At 39.9% G+C, this 22,583-nt stretch overlaps 2 protein-coding genes across 3 annotated transcripts in view; one reads left to right on the top strand and one right to left on the bottom strand.

Moving 5' to 3' along the window:
- Positions 1-2,078: 2,078 nt before the first annotated feature.
- Positions 2,079-5,128, bottom strand: LOC133422577 (perforin-1-like). Its single transcript, XM_061712595.1, has 4 exons — positions 4,599-5,128; positions 4,347-4,485; positions 4,038-4,249; positions 2,079-2,940 (listed from the first exon to the last, which is right to left on the bottom strand). Exons 1-4 carry the CDS (start codon positions 5,126-5,128, stop codon positions 2,079-2,081), a joined length of 1,743 nt encoding a protein of 580 aa, XP_061568579.1.
- A 7,726-nt stretch (positions 5,129-12,854) lies between these two features.
- Positions 12,855-22,583, top strand: part of paqr4a (progestin and adipoQ receptor family member IVa) — a 12,355-nt gene continuing 2,626 nt past the window's right edge. Inside the window, exons 1-3 of one of the 2 annotated variants that reach the window (XM_061711877.1) lie at positions 12,855-13,375; positions 14,398-14,656; positions 21,483-21,701. In XM_061711877.1, coding sequence (XP_061567861.1) covers positions 13,244-13,375; positions 14,398-14,656; positions 21,483-21,701 — 610 coding nt within the window. In that variant the 5' untranslated portion in view covers positions 12,855-13,243. Of the gene's footprint in view, positions 13,376-14,323; positions 14,657-21,482; positions 21,702-22,583 lie in introns of both variants that reach the window. The other variant, XM_061711878.1, reaches the window with a different exon arrangement.

The following is a 22,583-nucleotide window of genomic DNA, read 5'->3' as shown; positions in this document are numbered from 1 at the left end:
GTGGTGGTCTGAAGCCGTAGCCTACTACTAACCGGGTAAAGCAGTTTGTTAACATTATCACCAAACAATAGGAAACTGCATCATTAAAAGTGAAGTCAGCCTCGCGTGAGAGCAGAGAAGGAGAGACTTCAGCAGCAAATGAAGACGCAAGTATCCGAACGGTTTATGACATCAGGTTGATCTTTCATGGCTGGATCATGAACAGCCCCATGATGGATGCAATGAAAATTATTATAATTTACAGAGGTGTCAAGTAACAAAGTACAAATACTTTGTTACCTTACTTAAGTAGAAATTTTGGTTATCTATACTTCACTGGAGTAATTACTTTTCAGACGACTTTTTACTTTTACTCCTTACATTTTCACGCAATTATCTGTACTTTTTACTCCTTACATTTTAAAAACAGCCTCGTTACTCTATTTCATTTCGGCCTTTAAAAAAAAACTATCCAGTTAAATTGCTCCATCCGGATAGAGTGAATTTGGTTGTGGTTTTTTCAGATGTTCTTGTCCAGTTTTGTTCTTACATCCGTTCCCTCAGATTCCTGCAACTAAACTTGGATGTACATTCCAAAAAAGGTTAGGATAAATGATAACATGCCTCTGAAGTTTGACTTTTTGCACCATTACAATACTTATAGGCAACTAGTCATCATATCTCCTGCTCTCTGAAACACATGTTAATGCTCAATAGTACACATATGTGGTTCTTTAATATATTTACATTATACTAAGATACATTCATTTTCAATGGCTTTTGTCCTTAATGGCTTTTTTCCCCCTTACATTACTTTTACTTTTATACTTTAAGTAGTTTTGAAACCAGTACTTTTATACTTTTACTTGAGTAAAAAACTTGAGTTGATACTTCAACTTCTACAGGAGTATTTTTAAACTCTAGTATCTATACTTCTACCTGAGTAATGAATGTGAATACTTTTGACACCTCTGATAATTTAAAGTCTACAAATATCAAAGAGGTAGAAAATCTAGCCATGCAAGTGTGAAAAGAACACAATAACTCACTTATATGGTGTTTTTTATTTATTTTTTGCCTTTATCTGAGTCAAATATAATGAAAAACCAGCATCCAACAATATCTGGAGGCACAAAGCACACTTAAAGGAGCTGTATGTAAGAGCAATAATAAAACGAATCATAAAATGACCCCGATATGTCAACAGACATTTAAAAATCATGTTCATTTCAAATACTTATGTCACTGACAACAGCACTCAAGCCAGGATATTCCAGTTTAAAAAGAGGAGTTGCAGCCCTTAACTGATGTTTATGTTGTCATTTTTTGTTTTGGCCTGAAGCTCCACCCTCCACCTATCTCCCAATCACCAAGTCAGTATTGTTTCTGAAGCTCCACCCTCCACCTATCTCCCAATCACCAAGTCAGTATTGTTTCTGAAGCTCCACCCTCCACCTATCTCCCAATCACCAAGTCAGTATTGTTTCTGAAGCTCCACCCTCCACCTATCTCCCAATCACCAAGTCAGTATTGTTTCTGAAGCTCCACCCTCCACCTATCTCCCAATCACCAAGTCAGTATTGTTTCTGAAGCTCCACCCTCCACCTATCTCCCAATCACCAAGTCAGTATTGTTTCGGCATCCAGGTTGCCAGCTCGGCTCTAATTATCGCAGCCATGGCAGCCTACGTTCCTGCTGCATTCTGCAGCCTACCTGGCAACCTCTGGTCGGGGGGAGGAGGGGGAGGGTACACGCCGCTCAACAATATTTTGAAAGTGACTGCAGTACCAGTTTTGGCCATTTCTTACAGACGGCTCCTTTAACATTTTATAGATGTTAATCCTAAAAACAAAACAAGCATTTTTATTGTAATGCAGAAATAAATGTAATAAAAGCTGCTCTGACCTGCGGTAACTATCCGCTCCATATGCTTTAATATTTCTTGACTATATTATTGAACGCAAATGTTATTCTTTTCCTAAACTAAGGCAAGATTAAAATAATAAGCAAATGCATAAGATACAAAGGTAAGAAGAAACACGAGATACAAGGCAGATTTCCAGATTTCAGGTTGTAGCCGTTTCAATCGCTGATCTACTTCATAGCTCAGTAATCAGACTTTGTTTTCTCCATGAACTGGAGTTGCTCACAAACACTCCCATCTGCAGCAGGATGGACCGTGGAATGGGATGGGCATGACGGGACACGTACAGGCTTCTCAGGCGTGGATCCATCGGAGAAGGTTTGTATTCGGTGCACGAATTTCCTTTCAGACTTGGAGCGCACTTTATATCCAACTTGAAGAACAGCCTCCCGTGATTCAGAGCACAGACGTCCTCCTTGACGCCTGTAGTTAAAACCTTCAGGCATTGCCCTAACAGGTCGTCGTCCCAGTTGTTGTCCTGATCCCAAACCTCAAATTTCACTGTTTTCCCCGAGGACAGGTCCTGGGCGCCCAGGTCAACAACCTGGGCCCAGTGAGGGTTGTTGTTGTTGTTAATGACGCGAGTACGATGGACCATTTGATTTGCGAGAAACACCTTCACGTAGCCGTCCGTGGATGTGAACCGGCCCCCCCAGAGCCCGGTAGCCCTCTGCACCGTTATGATGACCCGGGCCATGCCCTTGCGAGTCGGGCAGCAGTCCTGGTTCACGGCAGGTTCGTTGTGGCATTGGCAGACGCAGGAGTCTCGTGAGTCGCTCCGAACGCCGGCCTGACATTTCTCGCTGCAGTTCCTCCACAGGCCCTTCTCCAGGATGTAGTGGCTGATGGCTGAGCGCAGGTTCTTCCTGGCAGAGGTGTTGAGAGGCAGTAGTTCATGGAGCGAGTCCAGGGAGTACGAGACTATGTCGGGATTCTGCGGCAGCGTGTTCAGCCACTCCTTGTAGGCCGATGGGTTTTTGTTTGCAGAGAAGAGGAGATCCGGCTCGGTGGTGTGGCCCCCTTTTATTTCCGTGAACCTGTTGAGGAGAGTAGGCCTGTGTTGAAAAAATTGATTTTCCAATTCCAAATCGATTCTCATATTAATTCCTAAAAATCGATTCTTATGTCTAAAGATCGATTTTTTATTTATTTTTTTTATTTTTTTTTCCCTCATCTTTTTCGCCCAGTGAACTTTAATCCCCGGTCTGACCTCACCCCTCATTGCAATATATACATTACCAATTTTAATTCTAATAATTATTCTTGGCATTATCATGATGTATTGTTTCATAGTTTATTATTATATTAAGTTATGAAATCTCATGGGATGTTAAACTATAGTATTATTATATTGTTATATATAATAGTATGGTGATATAATTTGGTTATATGTTATAATATTTTATAAAAATTATGTTATATTAGGATATTACTATATTATTATTCTATATTATATCGTGCTACACCACTCTATACGATAATTATTTATTTGTTTAACTTATTTACTCTCGAATTAATAAAGTCAATTTATGTATCTACTTTCATCACCTTATCTACACACACACACACACACAAACTGATGTCGTCTTTTGTCGTTGTTTGCACTGTATGTTAATAAATAAATAAATTTAAAAAAAAAAAACACTTCTGAAAAATGCCAGGTGCTTCATGGCAATATGTGTGCGTGGTGACAGAATAAATTAGATAAGCTAAAATGATTTGTTTACTGCATGAACTGTTGCAATTTCTTTCTTTTTTGCACTTTAAATGGATATTGAAAGGCCTGTTTGAGTTATTTATTTCTTAGTTATTTCACAATAATTATTGTGAAATTATTATTTCACTAGTTATTTTACAGTCATATAATTCAGGCAACAGCTCAAAAAACATTTTAAATAACACTAAGCCAAATCAATATCAAATCGGATCGAATCGAATCATAATAATCGATTCTGAATATTAAGAGTCGGAATCGAATCGATTCTTGACATTTGAATCGATACCCAGCCCTAGAGGAGAGAGTTCAACAAATGCCAGAAATCCTTAACACAAATCAGGGCAAGTGAAACCCTTTAATTCAGTGGGGTTGATAAAATGATATGGTCCTATTTTACTGATTTGACAGGTTGCATACCTGTCACCGAAGAGGCTGGAGAAGTCCGACTTACTGTCAGACTTTTCTTTGTCCTTCTTGCAGTGCTTGTTTGCAACTGTCACTGAAACTCCGGCACTTGCGGACGCCTCGGCTTCAAGGCACATCTGCACTTCCTCCACCTGGAGCCCGTGCAGACTGGCCTCACACTGGCGGATGCTGGTGACGGAGCCAACATTTCCACCCAACGTCACCTACAATCACACATTTCGGCACATTTAGCACAGGAGTTGCTTCGCATGATTAGATAATAAGTTCCACTCAACGACCACGCTTGTCTTTTTCTTTAACCTTTGTGATGTAATGGGTGCCGAAATTGTCCATCAGCTTGTAAAACCGTCCCTTGTGTTCGGGGCTGTACACGTCGGGAAGCTGCTTCACTGCTTTGTGAAACTCTCGGTGCAGCTTGGGAGAGCTGGAGACTTTGTAACTGTTTTAAACGAGATAGCAGACAAAGCAATTACAGACTGGTGTGTCACAAAACCTGATTTATTTTACATATACTGAAGGGGCAGGGACTTCATTCAAGTCCTCACTTCTTACCTGTAGTACTCACAGGAGATGCTGTTGGTTGTGAAGCTGAACTTGTCATTCTTGGTTTTCTCCATGGAGTAACCAGCCAGCTTGGAGTTGGTGCCAGCCAGCATCAAGGAGCCACCGTATTTACCGACATTGAGACTTAAATCTATCTTCCAGTTGTTTTCCACAGAAGAAGAGCTGGAAGTGACCAGGGACTCGCTGGACTTGTGAAGTTTGGAGGCCACCTTGGCGCTGCAGGACTGTTTGGCCCTCCAGTCCACCACTGACAGAGGCAGCTTCTGTTTCTTGTTCTCCAGATAAGGGTTGCTACACAGGGTGCACGTCTTATCCTTGCGTTTCCACGTATTCATGTTCAACACGAAAGCCCCCTTACGCTCCAGCTTGGTGATATCGAAGCCCTCGCCAGCTAAATTGGAGCCTGGAGCAAAGTCGGCCTCTTGGCACTGTTTGGGTGTCCCGTCTGTGCAAGACTGGTACGTGCACGGAGGGAGGTGGAGCAGGAGGCCGACACAGACGTACAAACTCAACATCATGTTGGATGAAAAGATGTAAACTGAAAAAGAGACATTTTTAGTTGAACAAAGATTAATAATAATAATAACTAGAAAATTTCAGGAAATTTTGATATGGGCATGCCCTACTGCCCATTCGACCCCTCTTGCTGCTTTGGTTTGGGGCTGTAGTGGTTGTGTTCAGGGTGGTTCCATGTCAGTTTGAGGTGTTTACACTTGCATTTCATTCATTCCTGTACCCCCAATAGTTATTAATAGGGCACGCTTTTTGGCATCTAGCGTCCCCACGGTAACGCTTTTGACTGAGAAAAGTAATGCCCATCGATGCACGATGGAGACGCATCTAACGATGTATGCCATGCATGGGTGCACGTTCCGGTTCAGGCTACATTAACGGATAGGTTTTTTTTTCACTGTGGTAAAAAAACCCCATCCGAATGAATTTTGACACAAAATTTCCTTAAATTGCAGCTTCATGAAATTTGAATATATGGAAGTCCACAGCGTGCCGAGTTGGGGAACATTTGTACGATGTCTCTACAATAACCTGTTGCCTAGCAACAAGCGTCCAAAGTCAAATGGAAATAAAAAAAAATTAAAGGTAAATTTCGCAAAAACTGTAATGATTGGCATAATGAGGTTGTACGATCCGGTATTGCCAATCGGGTGTTTGAAAGTTTGAACGATGTCTCTACGATAAAGTTTGGCCGAGCAATAAGCGTCCGAATTTTCGTCTTTTTTTTTGCTTTTTGGCATCTAGCGTTGCCACGGTAACACTTTTGACTGAGAAAAGTAATAATAATAATAATAATAATAATAATAATAATAATAATAATAATAATAATAATAATAATAGTGCCCTTCAAGCGCTTTACAGAGATCATTATTCATTCATACACATCCTCACTGGTGGTGGTAGCTACGTTTTGTAGCCACAGCTGCCCTGGGGCAGACTGACAGAAGCGTGGCTGCCATATCGCGCCTAACGGCCCCTCCGACCACCACCAACATTCATACACATTGAAACACATTCTCACGTAATGCCCATCGAGGCACGATGGAGACGCATCCAACGATGTATGACATGCTTGGGTACACCTTCCGGTTCAGGCCGTATTAATGGACGAAAAAAGAGTGCGGAATAATAAGAATAATAAGAAAAGGGAAACCTTTTCTGTATACTAATATATCGCCTTCATTTTTCAGGTTTTTCCGGCCGTGTTTTATTTTCTGGGGATTTTTTTTTTCTACATCAGAGCAGGGTCATACTGTACACCCGCTGGTGTGCAGTGGGACTTTTGCGACTTTAGCTTGTTAGCAAAATGCTAGCAACATTGCCCTTTGGGCCATTCTGGACGATTGCAATATGGTCATGCCACTACTTGGCATGCCCATAATAATAAAAAAAGACATTTGTAGTTGGACAGCATTGTAAGATTTCTTACAGTCCTGAACAGGTTGATATTTAATATTTAGCAAGTATGCTGCACTTTCAAAATGATCTGGACTTTTTGAATCCATTAAGGAGAATTTCTGGTGATATTTCAAACTTTATCCACTGCTAAATTTGCAAATTTGGTGAAAATCACTCGTAATATTTCCAGGGGTACACTGCAAAAACTAATTTCTAAGAAAATAAAAAAACGGTTGTGTTTCAAGAACATTAGAAGAAGTCGATAAACTTTCACTTACCCCAATGACAAAGATATTTTTGCTTAGAATAAAACAATTGTGACTAGATTTAAAGAATAATTGGCTTATTTCTAGAGGGGCTGTTTTCGCAGTCTCCAAGAAATCTTGGTCTGTATATCGTAAGAAAAGTTGTGACACATGCGACTGTTGAGACAGAGTCGTTACGCAACCTGGTCACACAGAAAGAAGTGAAATGGGTTGGGAATTTTCAAGTTAAGTTAGTTTGAAAGTGGTTGAGGCTCACCTGTTTCTTGTGTGGTCCCGCTGTATTGAAGAATCAGAATGTGAGAATTCTTCACATCACTTTGTCTTTTAACCATCTTGTGACAGGGATGGACAGGAAGAGGTTTACCGTAGGTTTGACAGGTTTGACGGTGCCACAGAGCATCATTGGTTGATGGAATCAAACTGTGAACTGTGGTGTGGGTTAATGTGATCATGAAGTTTCTCACGCATGAGCTTCTGTGCATGAATTAACCCTGAATGCAACAGGACACATGGCATAGGTGCTAATATAGGCAGTTTTTCGTCAATTATGAAACATTTCACATTAATTGCACGACTTTCCTGACACACAACACCATGCATGCTGAAATGCAAAGAAGAAATTTCATGAATCTGTCACTGTTAAATAGATTTATTCTCTCAGTTTTCACAGCAGCTTCTGACATGCACTCTGCGTCACTTTGTCATCAGTGTTGTTTCCTGGAGTCATTGGGTGTTTTAGGTGTTGTAGGTGTAACAGACGCCCTCATCCAAGCGAGGCTGATCAGACGTCGGCCTGTGTCCAAGTGGTGATCTACTGTCCCCGTTGCTCCCCATTCTCCTCCGCCAGAGCAATATGGAGGCTTTTCCCTCCACCTTGTTACTTTTGGCTCTTCGTCTGCCGTTGCCATTGCCGTTTTGTAGACCTTGCACAGCAAATCCTGTAACTCTGGTTACTCTGTCTGGTCCCAGGCCTCCTATCCTAGTTGTTAAAGTTACAGTTGTGTGAAAAAGCGTTTCCCCCCTTCCTCATTTCTTATTTTTTTGTATGCTTGTTGCACTTTAATGTTTCAGATCATCAAACTAATTTAAATATTAGACAAAGATAACACAAGAAAACACAAAATGCAGTTTTGTGTTTTGTGCTCACTGCATTTTGTGTTTTCTTGTGTCATCTTTGTCTAATATTTAAATTTGTTTGATGATCTGAAACATTTAAGTGCAACGAACATACAAAAAAATAAGAAATCAGGAAGGGGGCAAACACTTTTTCACCCAACTGTACTTGTAATAGTCGAGGCTAGACAGGACTTCTTTAAAAACATATATTTCAAAAACACTGCATATCAGGGCGGAAGTGGGTAGTCATGTTGACATCACTGCACAACCTCATGTAAGAAATTTCACTTTTTTCAAAACCAATAAATTGCATCACAATAATAATTGCTCATCTTTCCAAATGTGTATGAATATATGAATACAAGCTAGATCCAATTGGTCCTCATGCAAAGTTAGTGGTTCTCATCCTTGATATCAATTGAACCCGATGAATTCTATGTCAGACTGAAGATGTGACATCTTCTACCTAATAATCAGCAGAGGATGTACTTCCTGCGGCAGCTGAAGAAGTTCAACCTGCCAAAGAAAATGATGGTGCAGTTCTACAGCGCCATCATCGAGTCCATCCTCACCTCCTCCATCACCCTCTGGTACGCTGCTGCCACTGTAAAGGACAGGAGCAGCTGCAGCGTATCATCCACTCTGCAGAGAAGGTGTTTGGCTGCAATCTTTCATCTGAAGCGTGCTGGAAAGATTGCAGCAGAAACCTCCCACCCCGGGCCCAAACTGTTTCAGACTCTTCCCTCTGGCAGGAGGCTGCGGTCCATCAGGACCAAAGCCTCACGCCATAAAAACAGTTTCTTTCCGACTGCAGCTGTCCTCGTCAACAAGGCCCCGGACCCCCCTCTCCCCCGTCTACCACAGACTCTCCCCACCCCACTCTACGTTACATTAACATAAAGACTCCACTTCTGACCTTATGCGTCACATTAACGCACATCCTGGGTCACCTCATTCATCTTTAAGTATGCAGATGACTCTGTCATTGTCAGCCTGCTGAGGGACGATGAGACGGGCCATGGTCCAGTCGTCCAGGACTTTGTGGATTGGTGTGAGCAGTCCTTCCTCCAACTAAATATCTCAAAAATAAAAAATATGCATGTGGACTTCAGGAGACTCACCAATGGCAAGGAACAAATCAACATAAAACGTCAGGCAGTGGAATGTGTGGACATGTATAAATATCTTGGGACCATTATAGACAGCAAACTGTCTGTTGTAGAAAACGTCGTCTATAAAAAAGGCAAACCAACGTCTACACTGCTTAAGAAAGTTGTCATCTTTTCACGTTGATAAAAAGCTGCTCATCATGTTCCATAGATGTTTTATTGAATATATAATCTCTTTTAGCTTAGTGTCCTGGGGCCTCATTTACAAAGCTTGCTTGCGCACAAAACAGGGCTTGAAAGATGCGCAAGCCACCTTCTACGCAAAGGTTGGGATTTAAAAAAAAAAAAAACTAACCGAAAAATCTGCGTATCCCTACGCCAACCCTGACCCTCCCGTAGGAACATACTTAAGATATGGGGAACTGGCGATGCAGGCGGTGAGGTGGTGAAATGAAGCCAGGGGGAGCGGGGGCTGCCGGCCCGTCTTCGCATCGCCTTCGCAGAGTGTCTTGATGATTTGCAATTACAGGCTGAGCCTACCGTTAGTTTTTAAACTGTAAAAGGTGGGGGGGACAAAAACACGATTTTGAAAAGTGGGGGGGACATGTCACCCCTGTGCCCAGGCACTCATGGTGTTTAGCGCAGGAACGGCGTGCTGCCACTCACTCGCTTTATTTTATACTATTTATATACATTTTCTTCTTTTACTGTGACCACCAAATAATGTGGTTTTCCTGTCCTCCACCTCATCCACAACATCTCGATATCAGTCTCTGTGAAATTTAGTGGCACGGTGGCTCGACACGTCCCATTTATCCCAACGCCCAAACAGGCTGCGCATGTTCAATAGACTCATTCATATGCAAATACTACTTTGCATTGCCCATTTATGGTATGAAGTGGGCGTGTAGAGGGCGGGATATGAGGCGAATTCACCTGCGCAACCTTCCAGCTGGACTGTGATTTATAAAGCGAACATTGCGTGCATGTGTGCGTGCACGCGGTTTTATAAATCCGGATTTTCTTTTGCGCTTTTGGGTTTACGTGCACTTTTAGTATGGATCCTACGCACCTTTTTATAAATGAGGCCCCTGGTTTGGCAATTTACCCCTAAAAAATAAAAACTTGCTCAATCAGATTGTGAGGTGGCCAGTGAGCTAATTGGAGAGCCACAACTCAACCTAGAGCCTCTTTAATGTGCAGATACAGAGACTAGCTGAGTCCATCTTAGATGATACATCTCATCCACTATACGGCGTATTCCACTATCTCCTTTCTGGCCGTAGGTTTAAAATGCCTTTGTGCAAAACTAAAAGGTATGAATGTAGTTTTGTCCCCTCAGCTATTAATGCCTCCATCTAGGACTATTTATTTATCTATTGTATTGCTTATTCAATTTGTAGCATTTGTTTTTGTTTGTCCGGCAATGTTTTGTTTTGTTATTCTCCTATTTGACTTGTGTCACTGTCACTGTACTGTATGGTGTTGTAAGTTTCTACTTTTTACCTGCAAACAAATCTACCTAGGGCCTATTGTACACCTCTTTACACAGCTCACCTTTGGTGTAATTATACCACCAAAGCCAAGCTAAAGAAGTTGCAGGTAGCATATAATGATGCGTTCAGGATCCTCCTTAAGCTTTCAAGATAGACAAGTGCAAGCACTTTATTTGTTAATTGTTATGTCCCCACCTTCCATGCTCTGCTGAGGACTTTTATGTTTAAATTTATGTGTCGACTCCATGGGTCCGAAAAATTGTCTAATAACTGCACTCACTAACATCAAACGGAGTGATACAAGGTTCACATCTGGACTATGGAAACATTGGAACAGATGTTTGTATGTATTTTAATGTGTGACCTGTAATTTTTGTGTATTTTTATGTATTTCGTGTATCAAAAACTTTACCTTACCTTAGCTGTAGCTTACCATAGCTTACCTTACCTTACCTTACCTTACCTTACCTTACCTTACCTTACCTTACCTTACCTTACCTTACCTTACCTTACCTTACCTCACCTTACCTCGTGTACATTTTTTTTTTCCTACAGACTCATTACTCCGGCACTTTAAAACCAACATGTTGTAAATTTTTTCTTTTAATATTATTTCTTCTTTTGTATTACACCAATCACTCCAACAAATTCATTGTGTGTGTTAAACTACTTGGCAATAAATGTCTTTCTGATTCTGATTCTAATCTAGTAAATCTATTGGAAAATGTTATCAAAATGATTACATTTTCCAATAGACTTACTAGATCCACCCCATTGTTCCAGTCCCTAAGTATTCTCCCTATTTTTGCTGTACATTTTTTTCAGATTTGTCTTTTTGTCTATCAATCCATTCACAAGCTACCTCCGACCTGTTTTCATTCTTTATTTCAATTCAATTCCCAAATTCATCACTTGAATACTAGGTCTGCAAACAATCTCCATCCCACCCTTTTCAGGTCTACTTTTTCCTAATTTTCAGTTAGGTTCAGAGGTTCCTCTTTATTGGAACACCTTACCACACCATATTAGAGAATGCTCGAGTACAAATAATTTCAAAAAACAAATCACAACCTTTTTGCTAGCCCAACTTAGCAAAGCTTAACCATTCATTTTCAGTACTTCTCTGCACACCCTCATTAGATTCCTGTTTTTGTTTTCTAGTAATTATAATATAATAACTATTGTATCTGTAGGAATGTTTCTCATTTTTCTTCTCTCGAAATGAGGGCCTTTTTGCCCCCCTATAACGTGCCCCAAAAGTCACCAAATTTTGCACGCAAGCCAGGCCTGGAGAAAATTTTGATATTTAATGGTTTGCATTAATCAGCGTGGCCTAATGGCTCAACAGCGCCCCCTAGAAAACTTTGTGCCTCAAGCCCCACGATACGGTTTGACGTACATGCACAAAAATTGGTACACACTTGTATATTGTCGCAACTTAAAGGAATTGAGGCAAGAATAAGAAATGAGACTCATTAGCGCCACGACGACCGTCGGGGTTCCTGCAGCCAACAGCGAAGCCGGCACCGCAGCGCGTGTGTAATCTCATGTGATTTTCAAATCAAGCTCTAAATATGACTTACAATGTTATCTTACCTGGTCAGTAGGAAATGAGCCATGTCAGCATCTGTTTTCAGTCCCAATTCAAGTTGAAGCCGCCTCCATGACTCAAATGCGTATCCAATGTTTACTTGTGCGCCGCCGAGAACACGCATGCAGCGTCATTTGACGTCACATCCGCAGGACAGCGCGGGAAATTCGGGCCCAGAATTGCAGCACATTTTGCAGCACACAGCCTGTTCAAGGCAACGGAGAGATACGCTAGAGGGCTCATTCTTTTGGGTTTGGAACGCTTCATCTGACATTATTACTAGAAAACTTCAAGCGTATACGCATTTTTTTCATTAATCCTGCCTCAAGCTCCTTTAAAGAAAAGTCTCTTGGCACCATGGCCGAAACCGAACAGGAAGTCGGAACTCAGTACTTCTCTGCACACCCTCATTAGATTCCTGTTTTTGTTTTCTAGTAATTTATCTTATTTTCCTTAGTTGTTCTATGTTTTACATATTTCTGTAGATATTGTTTGTTTCATTATAGGAGGACCACTCAACAAGCCCTTATGGGTCTTTTGGTTCCTCCCACACATTTTCTCTCATATTGTATTTCTTTTTGTATTTCCTTTTTTTCCTACATACTGTTCGTCTGCACTTTTAAAACGGTTGTATATTTTTATGTGCAAATAAACTAAACTAAACTGAACTAATGCGTGTTTTATTTTGAAAACCCAAACAGGAAGTGTTCTTATTGTCGTGCAGGGCACTTGACAAATCAGGGGGGGGAGACTATGCAGGGAACTGGAGGCCACCGGAGAGGAAAGGTCCGCATTTCAAGGAATACTCTCGTTTGGAAATAATGCAGGACGATAACTGGATTAAACTCTTGCCGAGGAAGATGATTTTACCCCCGACCGACCGAGCCAGGCGTGTTTGGAGGGAGGCGGTCCCGGCATCAGCTGTCTTATCCCCGGCTGCCCGGCTTGCTTGCTAGCCAGTAGTCCTTCAAAAAAAAAAAAAAAAAAAAATCTCCTCTCCTCCTCCACCCCCCCCACCCCTCCCCATATCCCCTTCAATGACACCGCGACAGCGAGGTGATCTTTGACGGCCGGAGCGAGTATGTGACGCGTGTCCTCTGCCGTGGCTGTGACCGCTGGAATCCCGAGCATCCTCTGGAGTCAGATGGACCTGCGGCTCTCGCATCCTCATCCTCGCCGCCTGGACCGCCTTCTCGCCCCATGCGTCCCCGCGGAGAGCCCGCGAGCCCCCCCGAACCTCCCCGACACCAGTGGCGTCAATTCAGTGGAAGCTAAGGTATGGCAAGGTTACGAGTCACAGAACTTAACTAGAGTATCGATCAACACGTCCAGCAGATATTCATCACAGAAGTCTATGGAGCTGATCTGTGTGGTCAAGAACATTGGAACTTTTTCAAATGCAGTCTCGCTCACTGCAAAAACTCAAAATCTTACCAGGAATATTTCTTATTTCTAGTTAAAATGTCTCATTTTTAGTCAAAAAATCTCATTACACTTAAAACAAGAGTCATCACCAGAAAAATAACTTGTTATTTGACCATTTTCACCCGTTTCAAGTAAATTTTCACCCGTTTCAAGTAAATTTTCACTTGAAATAAGTAGAAAAATCTTTAATAGTACGACTTTTATACAATTAAATTGGTGACAAATGTCTTCAATACGCCTAATTTAATACAAGTTGTTAGTATCAAACTGTAGGAAGATTTCCATCTCCATTACTGCACTGCAAAAACTCTTACCAGGAATATTTGTCTTATTTCTAGTTAAAATGTCCCATTTTTAGTCAAGAAATCTCATTACACTTAAAACAAGAGTCATCACCAGAAAAATAACTTGTTATTTGACCATTTTCACCTGTTTCAAGTAAATTTTCACTTGAAATAAGTAGAAAAATCTGCCAGTGGGACAAGATTTATCTTCTCATTACAAGCAAAACAATCTTGTTCCATTGGCAGATTTTTCTACTTATTTTAAGTGAAAATCTACTTGAAACAGGTGAAAATGGTTGTTTTTGAGTCTTGTCTTAAATGTAATGAGATTTAAAAAAAAAATTAGACTAAAAATGAGACATTTTAACTAGAAATAAGACAAATATTCTTGTTAAGATTTTGAGTTTTTGCAGTGTATAATAACTAGTGAAATCGATCATGTTGTTCTTATTTGCATTTGTAGTTATTCCATAAATGTATTTAAAAAAACAAACATTTACATTTAACCCTTGAAGCAAAGGTGTGGCGGCTGCCATACCTTGCCATACCCAATTGACGCCCCTGCCCGACTCCGATGATCTCCCACAAGATCCTGGTCGCCGTGCTGCTGCTGAACGTGTACGCGGGCGTGCAGCACCTGTACCTGTGCGGCGGGGTCCTGCTGGCGGGCTGCTGCGTTGCCATGGCGATGCTGAGCGGCCCGCGCCTGCTGGACTGGGCCAGCTCTCCTCCGCACCTGCAGTTTAACAAGTACGTCCTGACCGGGTACCGGCCCGTGGCGTCCGTGCACGACTGCGTCCGCAGCCTGTTCTACCTGCACAACGAGCTGGGGAACATCTACACGCACGGTGAGTTACAGCAGAGAAACAGCTTTATTATGCATCTTTCAAAAGAGAGGAACGTTAATTCATGTTGGCTTCAGTTTGAACTCTAAAAGAGGGGGAAAAAAACACAGGTACAGATTGAGGGTGTAAACATTGAAAGAGTACATGAAACTAAAGTTCTTGGGGTAATTATAGATGACAAGATTTGCTGGAAATCTCATATTAAACACATCCACAAAAAAGTATCGAGAGGCATCTCAGTTTTGGCCAGTGCAAAGCAATTCCTGGATAGCAAATCACTCCGCATTCAGTTCTGTTCTCTGGTATGCATGTGTGTATATACTGTGTATATATATATATATATATATATATATATATATATATGCAGATGGGCATGTGTGTACAAACATATAGAAATATTCAACTATGTATATGTATGTATAGGTATGTGTGTGAGTATAATTACAGTATATAATAATAGTAATATAATAATAAGAATAATACTGTTTAGTTTAGTTTAGTTTATTTTTATTTGTTAGAGAGGGACAATGTACATTAAGAAACATTTTATAAAATAAAATGTAAATGTACTCAATTGTAGCCAAAAGGCTAGTTTACATTGGCAGTCCCCCTGCCAGAAATAATAGGCTAGTACCTAGTAAAAAAAGATTAAAACACAAGTACAAACACATCAGCAATAACATATAACATATATAATTCAACCCTTACAATATACACAGTTCATCCCCACATCGAAAGGATACACATCAATGTTCACATCTTTGATTATCGATCAACCAATTCCTAAGATTATATTTGAAGACATTGTATGAAATGGACTCTCTAATGTTCTGTGGGATGTTATTCCACTCAGGTGCTGTTTTATAAGAGAAAGCCGATTGCCAAAATGCACTCTTTTTTTTAATTATTATTTAGCAGTGTGAGTACAGTGTGTGAGTATTTATAAATACAGGTTAAATAATTAGTGAATGGGGGTTGGATTAAATAAGTTTACACTTCTTCCTACTCCTTTTCTGCACATGTAAATTAAGATATCAAGTGTTAAAGAATGAAATTCTTCGTTTTCTTGTTGTTTTCTTAAACTTCTCTTGAAGTGTTGTTTTTTACATGTACAAAAATAGAATAAATCAAATCAAATCAAATCAAATCAAAATTCATGTTTGCTTCAATTTGAACAGCAAAAGTGCCTTGGGTTGCCAACTCCCTGAAAAACAAATCAGGGACACCTCATCAACCCGATTGCCTTCAGCTTTCCTGGCGTTGTGAATTTTTTTTTAGCCCCTTTTTTTGTGAATGAAGTGATTTTTTAACTATTTGACTCGAACCTGAATTGAATTAGATTTATGATTTGATTAGATGCATATTAGTTCACTGTTATTCATCGCTTAAACACAGCACTCTGTCAAACGCTTATAAGTGTAACTCACAGTCCATAACATTTCCACCCTTAGAAAATTGCAATTTGTCATTTTGTCTGTGGGTGGGTGCTCACATTCACTCACTTGATCCTGTGGATCAACTTGTGATTATTACATTTGGGCACTTTTGGTTGTCATTACATGTCTGTCATGTTTGACTTTACTGGGGAAGTTTGTTTCATAAATGACATCTTAATCAAATAAGTACACTTACAACTTTACGTGGTCTTTTGTGTTCTGCTGCAAACTTTGCTGTTCTCTATTGTTTAAATTGTGTTTTTGTATTTTGATTGTTGTACGGCGACCTTGAGTGCCATGAAAGGCGCCTAACAAATGAAATGTATTATTATTATTATTGTTAAAATTAACTGAATAAAATAAGTACCTGTATCTTTCTTAAACAGAAACCTGTCCTGCTTAACTTAAAATGGTATAAATTAATATAAAACAATAGAAAGAAAGCAGAACAACCATTCTGTAATAGTGCACATTTTTAGTGCAATAACAAAAGTGCAAACAGAAAGTCTGTAGAAAACTTGTAAACATATTTGTGCCTCAAAGGCCATGACTGTAGACTACAGTTGTAGTAAAACAGAAAAAAATAACTTGTGAACTCAACAGCTCAATGGCATTTTCCATTGGCATTTTATGATATTTTTTGACTCTCACAGTAATACGGGACGCATACTTTAGTTTATAAATAAGGGACCATTCCGTTTTTCAAGGGATGGTTGGCAACCCTAAAAGTGCACCATTGTTATTAAATACCTTGTAGGAGTTTGGGAACAAAAGCTTTTTGTGGACGAAGGAACAACTTGTGTTGTTTATTTCACTCTCTCATTTCAACTGCCGTTAACGAACACTCACAGAACACTAAGTGAAAAGTCATCACATCTAAGGAACATGGGTAACGTAGTCACACAGCATTAAAAACGGCTAGATCCTTGTGAATTCACTGAAACTACACAGTGTCCTGCTAGTGAGCGGCCACTACAACCTCACCATTTACCTGTTAATTACATACAAGAACGCAAAGGCTTTGATACCACATTTACTTTTTTAAGTAAATGTGGTTTTACTTGTATTATTATAATGTTGTACGATGTGTTTCTAAGATATGTGATTACTTTTTCCCCAAGTTACTTTCTATTAATTGCATGTAAACACTTTAAAGCTGTGTCAAATCTATACAAAAAGGTTCAGCTTTGATTATTTGATTTAATAAAGTTCATTTTGTCCGTGGCTTTACAATTTAACTTGCTGATTCTTTTCGTCAGACAAGAATGTTTAGGTTTTTAAATACCTGACATGTTTCGGCGATCACTTCGTCAGCGTCACTATCTTGATGGCCCATATTTGAGTATTTGGTTAAAAGTTAATTACAGCTCAAACATTTCAGTCTATTGTAAATATCCAGAAAGTAACTAATTAGGTATAGTTTGGGGGCCTTTGTCATCACAATATATAGTTTCAAGCTGGAAAATAATGTTGATAATGTTTAAATCTCTGCAGCTCTGTGCCTTGAGAGTGAAATTACATCTTCTTATCAATTTGCATGTGATTTTCCCACATATGATGTGGCGGCCAAAAGCTTGTGGTGGCTCCCACTTGTTTCTTTTCCTCCTCTCGTCCATTAAAATGATCGAACCTGATCGCTTTACCACATGTGCATTTACCTGCTTCCTCATCCTGAAGGTCAGTGACTTCACAGACCACGAGACTTTAACTCTCAACCACACGTCACTCTGGTCGTCGAGCAGTCACAGCCTAATCACACGGCACGTACAAGAACTGATGTTTAATCCCTCTCAGCTTTATTTTTTCTCTCCTGGTTTTTAAACTCCGACTGCTGCCGGAACATTTCATTGTGTAACATTTAAGCTAAGTTTCCTGAACTGCCTGGTTTTGCATATGAACTGGAAACATCCTGCCCGCAGCTCAGGTCTCAGACACGTTTCACGCTGCCGGTTGGCTCAGGACCGATGGGGGGGGGGGCAGAGATAACACACTTAAAATAGATGTGTTACAGTAGCTGGCATCCAGTGTGTAAAAGTGTCCGGGACAATCGCCCCTGACTTTGGGAACGGCAGAGTGAGCAGAAATAAAATGAAAGGGAATGTGAAGCTAAGGCGGTGTAGGATGACGAACGAGCCAACAAGCATGTGGCTCAGGTTTCAAGGCCACGGATTTTGCCGGCGTACCAGTGATCGATCGCCTCTCCGCTCTCTTCAGTCTTGCTGCTGTTCTTGTTGATGCCTTCAGTCATCAGAGCTGCTCTCTGAACTACTGTCTGAACTGCTGTTCACGGGTTCAGAGCCCGATAATCCACCAGAGTAAACGCAGCACCTTCATTTGGTTTTGTCAGGGTGGTATAAGTGTTATTTCAGCCTGCCTGAACAGGATAGTTCCCAGCGTGCACGTTGCCTCGGGCTGTGCTTCCTGTCATTCACCTGATGAACTGAGGCCCCGTTTACACGGAGCAAAAACGGTGGCGTTTTCATGCGTTTTGGCTGTTCGTTTACACGAAAACGAAGCTGGAAGTCACCGAAAACGATCATTTCTGAAAACTCTGAAAACAGATTTGCAAAAACTCCGTCTTCACGTTTGCTTGTAAACGGAGGGAAACGGAGATTTAGGCTTCAGAACGTCACATTATGCCACAGAAACATCACCACACTGCAAAAACTCAAAATCTTAACAAGAATATTTGTCTTATTTCTAGTTAAAATGTTTCATTTTTAGTCAGAAAAATCTCATTACACTTAAAACAAGACTCATCACTGGAAAAAAGTGAAAATGTACTTGAAACAGGTGAAAATTGTCAAATAACAAGTTATTTATCTGGTGATGACTCTTGTTTTAAGTGTAATGAGATTTTTTGACTAAAAATGAGACATTTTAACTAGAAATAAGACAAATATTCCTGGTAAGATTTAGATTTTTTGCAGTGCAGCGTCATGTGTGCGACCCGTGTTTACAATTTGTTTGGCCACCGTCAATATTTTCTTGTATTTTACCTGTTTTATATTCTAAAATCACACTTAAAAGTAACTCCACTTCTCTGTCACTCCAAACGAAAGACTCTCATTCATCTTGGAAGTAACTGGAAGTTACACGTGTCATTTGTTGATGGTTTTTTCCAGGATTCTGATTGGCTAGCATGACTTTATCTTCTCGTTACACTGCCCCCTGTAGGTTTGGCTGCTCATAGCACCTTAACAGCGTATTTATGCGGGTTTGTGTAAATTATGGTATTTTTCAAAACGTAGAGGGGGAAATATCAGTTTTTGTAAATACCCGGCTATGTGGAAACGTGGCCTGAACTTCAGACGAGAAAACGTTCCCCTGCAGGTTTTAAACAAGCACCAACTCGGGCTGGGCCGTGTCCTTCACGATAAAACCGCTACAATTATTAATAAGGCGTAAAAATTATGAAAATTCAGACGAGGGCGCGAGACCGGCGGAGGAAAACAAGCATGGTTGAAGGAAGTTCAGAGGAAAAATGGAGGGACTTCGCTGGTGTGGAAGTGGTTTAGATACAAAAAACCAGACAGAACAAACCACGAATATGTGCAAACACTGCAAGAAGACTGTATTAACAAAAGGTTTAAATACATCTAATATATCTCACCACCTCAGATCCAGTACGGCATGTGTAAAAGCTCCAGAGAAGCATTCGAGGAATTGACATTAAGTGATACATTTATGTCTAATATGATTGATTGACAGTCAGCTCAGCCAATGGCTTGACATTATTACCTCCTTATCCGTAATCGTGGTGCTGCCCACTTAGTGAAGCTGTTTGTGTTAACCTAAGGTAAATACGATGGTCATTTTTGCTTTCCCCAGAAAGACAACATGTTAAACGGTATTTTCCTCTGTAAACATCAGCTGCAGACAGCAGCTTAATTGACATGCATTATCCAGTTAGTTTGCTGAACAACATGAAGAAAAATGGACTTCGAAACTGATCTTCAGAAACCTTTTGTCATTTTTGTTTCAATAGCGCCCCCTACAGACACGGAGGTTATGAATGAATGAATGAATGAATGAATGAATGAATGAATGAATGAATGAATGAATTGTCTTTATTTCCGTCTTGTACAAGTTATTTTACAAAACAAAATGAAAAAAGTAAAATAAACATTGCTTTTGCCGAAAAGGTGTAGGCTGAAGCCGTAGCTTATAGTGATCAGCTTAAATCAGAAACATTAGCATTAATCCGTGGAAACAAAAAATGCATAAAGAAGACAAAAAATAAATAAGACAAAACATAAAATTGACTTTTCACATTCTAGAATGTTTTTGATAATATACTTTATAGATATAGTGTTTTATATTTATTTACAATATTTTATTTAAACATTTTCTTAAACTTGTAGATAGAACTGCACATTTTTAATAATAATAATAATAAAAAAAAATATATAAAAAAAAAAGAACTGCACATTTTTAGGTCGTTGTTACAACTATTCCATATTTCTCTTGCCTTAATTGATGTACATCTCTTTTTAATATTAGTTCTTGCTGTCGTCATCTCAAACATGAGTTTCCCCCTCAGGTCATAGCGGGTTTCTTTTATTTGGAACAATTCTTGAATGCAGTTTGGAAGCAGTTTCTGCTGGGCTTTAAAGGCAAATAGAACAGTTTTCTGCTCTACTATATCATGGAATTTGGAAGGTTAAGTCGCTTATGCAAAGATGTCCAGGATTCCTCTTTTTTTTTTGGTTTCTCTTCACCTGGTTTGTGAAGCTACGGAAGAGCATTAGGGCCAGGCAGGAGAAAAATAAAAATAATATTTTAGAGGAGGAAGATTTTTTTTTCATTATGCACTTCAAGAAAAAAGTTGAAATGTCGAGAAAAAAGTTGAAATGTTGAGAAAAAAGTTGAAATGTTGAGAAAAAAGTCGAAATGTTTAGAAAAGTCGAAATGTTGAGAAAAAAGTCAAAATTTCGTGAATAAAGTCGAAAAGTTGAGAAAAAAGTCGAAATTTTAAGAAAAAAGTCTAAATGTCAAGAAAAAAGTTGAAATGTTGAGAATATTGTTGAAGTATAATTTCAAGAAAAAAGTCAAAATTTCGTGAATAAAGTCGAAATGTTGAGAAAAAAGTCGAAATGTTGAAAAAAAGGCGAAATTTCAACTTTATTCACGAAATTTCGACTTTTTTCTCGAAATTGTATTTCAACAATCTCGGCATTTCGTCTTTTTTCTCAAAGTGCACAATAAAAAAAAATCTTCCACTCTCAAATTTTTTTTCTCTTGCCTGGCCCTAATACTCTTCCGTAGTGAAGCACATGTCAAAGTTATTCCTCTTATAAAAGTTTGCGTTTCTTGTGATACGTGAAATCAGACCGCGGCTTGTGCAGAGATTTAATAACCGGAGCTTCCTCTCCTCTCTTCCTCTCCTCCAGGCATCCCTTTGCTCTGCTTCCTGGTGCTGCTGCCGCTCAACATCCCCTGGTCTCAGATCAGCGTCACCTGGCTGGGCGTGGTTCACTTCCTGGCCTGCCTGTCGCCCCAGCTGGGCTCCGTCCTGTACCACCTCTTCATGAACCACGAGGGCGGCGAGCCCGTCTACCACACCCTCCTGAAGCTCGACGTGTGCGGCATCTGCATGATCAACACGCTGGGTGAGCAGCGCTCCGCCGCTTGATTCATCACCGGGGGCCGGGTTTTTATTGCTGCTTTGCTCGCTTTGAGGGTTTAATTATTCCTTATTGATCCTCTGTGACTTACTGGACATGTGTTTTGCCTGGAGGCGTACGAGTATTGATTTGTCAGAATACATATGACAGAGTCTTTACCAAGTTAGAGGGCCATCACAAGTCTAAAATGATTAGTGATCTGTTTATGCTCTGTATTACCCTGTTGTGATAAAGATGACAAGTGCATTACTATTTATTGATTAGATATATATACGGATAGGGATGCAATAATAATATAATTCTGACAAGCTCATTTCTAAACTTCGTTACTTTATTTGGCTCGTTGCTTTATTTGGCTCAGTCGTTGAAGTTTGTGTCTTTACAGTAAAAGTTTTCAGTAAATTAATTAAGATAAGATAAGATAATCCTTTATTACTCCCTCAATGGGGAAACTCACGTGTTAGCAGCAGTACACTTAACATACACACACGCATACGGGGAAGGGGGTAAAAAGGTAAAAAAGTAAAAGATATATATAATAACAAAATTTGGACAGTATACATTGCAGTGGAGATAAAAAAGATAAAAAATATAAGATAAAAAATAGTGCAAAGGAAAGAAAAACTGCAAAAAAAAGCAGGTAGGATGAGTGTGAGGTAGACAGGTATTGCATGGATATTGCACATATGATTATTGCACATCTAGTTATTGTACATGTTATTGTTATTGTCCGTATAATTGATCACAGAGCGGGTTTTCTCTACATTTGACACTTTTTCATCCAGAGATATCATCATTTGGAGAACTTATGGCACTTTTCCACTAGTACCTACTCAGCCCGGCTCGGCTCGGCTCCACTCGGTTTGG

Source organism: Cololabis saira, chromosome 21, assembly GCF_033807715.1.
Source record: "Cololabis saira isolate AMF1-May2022 chromosome 21, fColSai1.1, whole genome shotgun sequence".
In the NCBI taxonomy this organism is placed as follows: domain Eukaryota; kingdom Metazoa; phylum Chordata; class Actinopteri; order Beloniformes; family Belonidae; genus Cololabis; species Cololabis saira.
The sequence above is the reverse complement of the archived record's forward strand: the minus strand, read 5'-3'. Positions and strand labels throughout refer to the sequence as shown.